We start from the raw sequence: 5530 nt of genomic DNA, 5'->3' as shown, positions 1-5530 counted from the left end.
TAACATACTGGAAAAATTGCAAAAACTAAAACGGCCAGAAATTTGTGGAATTCATATCAATTGATGACCCGAAACTACATAGTATGTACGCCAATGAATCCACTATCCAAGAAGGTATATTTTCGGTAGGGTTTTTAGGGGTTTGTGCGTTTGTAGAAGACCACCATAACTCGAGAACGTCTGCATGGATTGTATTGATATTTGGTATGTGAGTAGGTCTTGTTGAGACCTGGAAGCGATTAAATTTTGGGCTTCCTAGCAGCTAGTTACGGTACTGCAGCAGATCTTCCGGTTTCAATATCTCGTTTCGGTGTGATTCTCTCGTTAGCAAGCTTACTAGTATTTTCAACGTCCGGTAATTCCCTTTACGGGCCCAAACTGGACATTGCTCTGGGATGTCCGGTATTGTGCCAGGGAAATGTTACGTCTCTTTTTGAACAACAGTTCCCTGAGGGCTCTCCTGTAGTCATAATTCCCGAAAACGTACATCAACGGATTTAGGGTAGAGTTTAGGTACGACAACGCCTTGGTGACTTTGTAGGCTACATGTAATCCCACAAGTGTCTTTTCAAATGGCAATAAAAGTAACACGATGCTGTACGGGATCCAACAAATGACGAAGGCGGCGATTTTTCCGAGCAGAAGGCGGGTGACGCGTCGGTGACGCGCCATCAAAGTCTCGTATCTGCGCTGGTTGCGAATGTTCGAGAGGACTCGTTCGTGAGCGTAGAGCTTCGGGCGGTCCACGACGACCTCCGGTATCGCGATCGACGCCGCGTCGGACTCCGAGTCTCCGTCGCGGTAACGGACGATGAAGTTCGCGTGGTAACCCGAACGCCTCTTCTTGTAGCTCGGCTGTTGTTCGGAGGTCATTCTCACCTGAGGAGGCTTGGAGACATGGCACGTGATTTCACCATCAGTAATGGTGAAAATACCACCAGATTGTCGTTGAAGAGGACGTTTTGCCCACGGCCACGGGTGTTCGGTCCTTGCGGGGGATGTCGCAGCCCTCGGCCTGGTAACTATTGAGCTCCTCGACATCGTGGTTGTTGTTGACCTCCGCCCGTACATTCCTACCGCCGCTGGACCTGACATGACCCGGTACCTGCCCCGAAGTACGTCCGACGACTTTCTCTTCTTCTCAAGTCTGACACCATTGGCTCCAAGATTCGTGGAGTCGCTCGATGAGCGCGCGTTTTCCGCAGTGCTCATGGTCAGTCTCTGTATGATGATCAATATTCGCACGTACAGTGCGACAATGATGGACGACGGCAAGAAACGGAAGAGAATAGAGTACGTTACAAGGACTGGAAGATTGTCGTTTCCAGCGTCGTAGATAGAGTTTGAGATACCCAGCGGTATGGTCCAGGCTACTATTGGAACAACCCAGGCTACCAACAGTATTGCTACTTTCCTTTGTTTGTTTTTCTTGCTGGTGTTGTGTTGAAGAGGTGATGCGAACGCGTGGTAGCGATCAACAGAGATCACGACAAGGTTAAACATGGAGACTCCCCCTATGGAAAAAAGAATAGATATCCTTGAGACTGTCATGTAATCTGTTGAAGTTATGCCCAAAGAGATGATTAGAAAGAATGGGCACATAGACACATACTTTGACAGACCCCTAGCTGTTATGTGTTTCTGTGACACAGTGCATGTGTATTTGATCATGTAATCTATATCGTTGTTATCGTTTGTCTCCTCCTTTATGACCCCAATAAAACTCTGAAGATCAGTTTTAGCTTCTCATGAATAAAAAAGTTTAAAACATGCAAACAATAAAAAAATGAGACATTGGACATCTCTTATTACATGACTCATTTCAGTGTACTAGTACTGAATTCTAACACTTGCCAGGACCACCTGGCCATTGTGGTCTAATTTCTGGCTTGCCCTTAAATCATTTTTCCTATCTGACACAAGAATAGAAAAGAAATTCTATAAGGACCGCCTACCTAACACCTATCTATGTAACAATTTTCTGGATGACGATTCTGATCATGAATTGTCACTGAAAACAAACGTACGCCACTCTGTATACAGTCCAATTTTTCTACATCAGTTTCTTCAGTTACCCTACTTTCTTCCACGATACACGATATAAAGCAAGACTTACCAGTAAGAAAGTCCATGGCCTGCCAGTTAGAGCAAGAATCTAGATCCGTACACACGAGGTAGTACATGCAGCATGACACGATTCCCAAGGCGCCCACGGACAAGTCTGCCAGAGCCAGGCTAAGGATGTATAGGTAGTTATAAGCCTCCCTTAGTCTCCTGTCTTTCAAGATGACTACGATGACAGCGACGTTCGTCAAGACTGTTGTGAAGATGAGCAAGGAGAAGACACTCGCGATTGCCACGCCTCCCTCGTCGCAAACGATACGGGAAGTCTCGTTACTAGGACAAGTGCTGTCCACACTTTCATTTACCGCCATGCCGGTTTTGCTGACCACTTCTGTCAAGGGAAAATATTGTTGATCAGGCAGCCGTGCATCGTGTTCTTGGTGATCCCTTTGCTTGTACGCGTGCCATTCTCGGGAGAAAAATGCGGTTGACCTGTTCCGAATGTGCTGCTGTCTATGTGCAGTATATACAAGGTTGTTCGTTGTTGGTGATGCGGTCTTGACCTGTAAGCGTACGAGAGAAAAGCTGTCAAATGGACCTGTACCAGCTGTTTCGGGGTGGGTAGACGAGGTTTGAAGAAAAATAAACCGCGCCCTGCTAGCTCTTCTAGTGCAACCGTCTCTGTCGTAGGTGTCACCGAGCTGACCAAACCAACAAATATGCGGAAATTCCGGCTAGAAATAGCGTGAACTACGGCGTGTGTGTGTGTGGGAGCAAGTGGTCTCACCGGCCAATAATTTCTACCCTGATTGCCTTGTCATTGGACTGTGGACTAACATGGTTGAAATAATTACACTTTAAGTGTTCGCGTCTTGAATTCTAAGGAATCCCGTGTCAACCATGTGGTACTACCACCACCCACGTTATTAACACTTGCCGGGTGTGTACTTTGCTGTTATGTGTGAAACATCAATTTTATCCCAGTGACATCACTTCTGCCGCGTTTGGAATTTTGTTTGCTTTGCCGTACGAACCTTGCCTCCGAACATTGACCGCACGTACGTAGTCTAACCCTGTACATGATATAGCGTATCAAACAAAAGGGATCTAAAGGAAATAAACTTTCTTACTTAATAGCGCACAAGACGTTTTGCATATAAGATATAAACTATTACGCAACGAAGTTGAGTTCAGTTTGTAACAGACGTTCAATTTATAACATTAGGTTACGTTCTGGAGATGCTCGTTTACAATGTACATCGACTGGAGTTTACTATATTGTAATATTTCAAGTTAAAAATTACAAAATATAACATTAGATTATAACGTTTACTTAAAAGTTAAAGAGATTCTAATATTAGATCTTCAACATGCTTATATCTTATATTCCAATTGGTTTTTAATGTCCAGCCATAAACGTAGCTAATGACTTGGAAATTTTCGTCAAATGGGTTATTTAATAGTTCAGTGTAATGTAGTTAGTGCGTGTAGTATGTTGACATTGTTGCTTGGTGGTAAGGTCTCCGTGTTAACAAAGACAAGTTAAGAGCAAAGTTTACAAAGTTAGGTATGGCTAGCAAAGATAATCTATGTTATTGGCGCGAATTCCTTGGACACTGGCCTATGAAATAGTTGCATAATTATGTACGTAACGGCGTAGTAACGTTCGTCGCGGTCGTCTTGCAATTTCTATGCCAAAGAGTTTTCGGGAAGGCTGTGACAGAACCAGTCACCGAGAAAGAAATTATGACATCCTTTTCAGTCACAACACAGTTAACGCTAGATCACCTTTATCCGCGGGGTAACCTATATCCATTGTTTGTCAAAAAAGTGTATTTAGACACATCAATTCGACGGGTGGTAGTTTTAAACTGCAATGTACTGAAAATATTGAAATTTTAAACCAACGTCCGTCAACGTGATATCCCCAAATACCCAGTTTTAACAAGCAACGGATATAGGTTACCCAACGGATAAAGGTGAACTAGCGTTAAATTTTTACAACACAACACATGTACTACTTTGCCAAGAATGCCTTACATTTTGGCTTGGCTTGGATTGGATTGGATTGGATTGGATTGGTAGGACTTTGCTAGGGTCGGTCAGGTAAACGGAGAAACAACTACGTCTTATCAGCCAAACGTTGGCAACATCAAAACGCGCAGCCAAATATATGCGGAGTCTTCTTTAACCAGTTACCGAGCCGCTCTCAATACCTGTTCATAACTACGTATCAATTTCCGTTGAGGGTGTCACTTGGACAAACGGTTCTAAGAAATAATGGAGTACGGTGCGTAGATCTCACTTTTCCATCCGTATTCTACAGGAAGGAACTGAACCACTACTCTCGTCCATTTACGCATGTTTGCATGATTTATGACGTAAGTGGAGTTTTCATCATCATCATCATCATCGCTTGTCAGTTGACTCAATGAAGTGGGCCATGGAGGTTCGGCTGCGATTATATTTGTTTTCTATACATTTCGCGTATTTTAGGGGTAAAACGGATGTGTAGAGTAAATACAATAAGTGTGGTGGGATCTTTAACGTGCTTGAGGTGTGGTTTTCTCCAAACACTTTGACCTCCGGCAATACACTATTCGAGAGGCCGTCCCTAGCCAAAACTAGGTACACATTTTCACCTGATCATGAGCCGAATGAGGAAATAGGTGTAAAGCGCTCTCTCCGACCAAGGAGGTCTTTCAACCTCCTTGCTCCGACGGTACAACTCTAGGGCCTGCAAGGGGTTCGATCCCTGAAGATAAAGAATCTAAAGGTGCGCTCACACCGCACTTGCGTCAAGCTTGCGTCACTGCGGGGTTCGTACACCGCGTCACTGTTTTGTTATTTTCTCCGATTTTTTTATAATTTAGTAATTGCGTAATACGGAGAAGTATGAGTTAGAAGACGGCAAAATACACAAAAAGAAAGATAATTCGTTCTTTTATCTCTGAAATTTGTTGAGTATCTTTCGAACCCCACAGTGACGCAAGCTTGACACAAGTGCGGTGGGAGCGCACCTTAAGTCGACAATCTTTTTATTTTATTTTTTTTTTTTTTTTATTTTTTTTTAAATTTTTTATTAAATTTTTTTTTCAAGGCTTTATTCGTAAAAACAAACAGTACATTTGTAAAAAAAAACAGAGTATCTAAGCTACTATTGTACATGGAGTAATTCGAAGTACTAGTGTCCACTGTCGTATAAGTAAGAGTACCTTTCTTAGGCACAATTGGTAAAGCGCATGGAAAAGGAATCTTCGTCTATATAAGCATTTCTCTCATGTACTTATACAGTAACAGGCTATATGTATAACCACTATACATCACATGATTGCCACAACTGTCATGGAATAATTATGATACATGTAAATGGCTACACAAACAACAAATTATTTTTAACATTCAAGACTTTTTCTTTCATAACAAGGGATAGTTTACAGTATGTTATAACGGCAGCTTACTCCGT

The 5530-nt window shown here is 42.8% G+C and overlaps 1 protein-coding gene across 1 annotated transcript; it reads right to left on the bottom strand.

Annotated features, from left to right (window-relative positions):
- Window positions 1–345: 345 nt before the first annotated feature.
- LOC118426236 (D(2) dopamine receptor-like) lies at window positions 346–2435 on the bottom strand. Its single transcript, XM_035835506.1, has 2 exons — window positions 2117–2435; window positions 346–1514 (listed from the first exon to the last, which is right to left on the bottom strand). Exons 1-2 carry the CDS (start codon window positions 2433–2435, stop codon window positions 346–348), a joined length of 1488 nt encoding a protein of 495 aa, XP_035691399.1.
- Between the last annotated feature and the right edge of the window lie 3095 nt (window positions 2436–5530).

Source organism: Branchiostoma floridae, chromosome 11 (genome assembly GCF_000003815.2).
Source record: "Branchiostoma floridae strain S238N-H82 chromosome 11, Bfl_VNyyK, whole genome shotgun sequence".
Classification (NCBI taxonomy): Eukaryota; Metazoa; Chordata; class Leptocardii; order Amphioxiformes; family Branchiostomatidae; genus Branchiostoma; species Branchiostoma floridae.
This window is presented reverse-complemented; position numbering and strand designations above follow the sequence as displayed.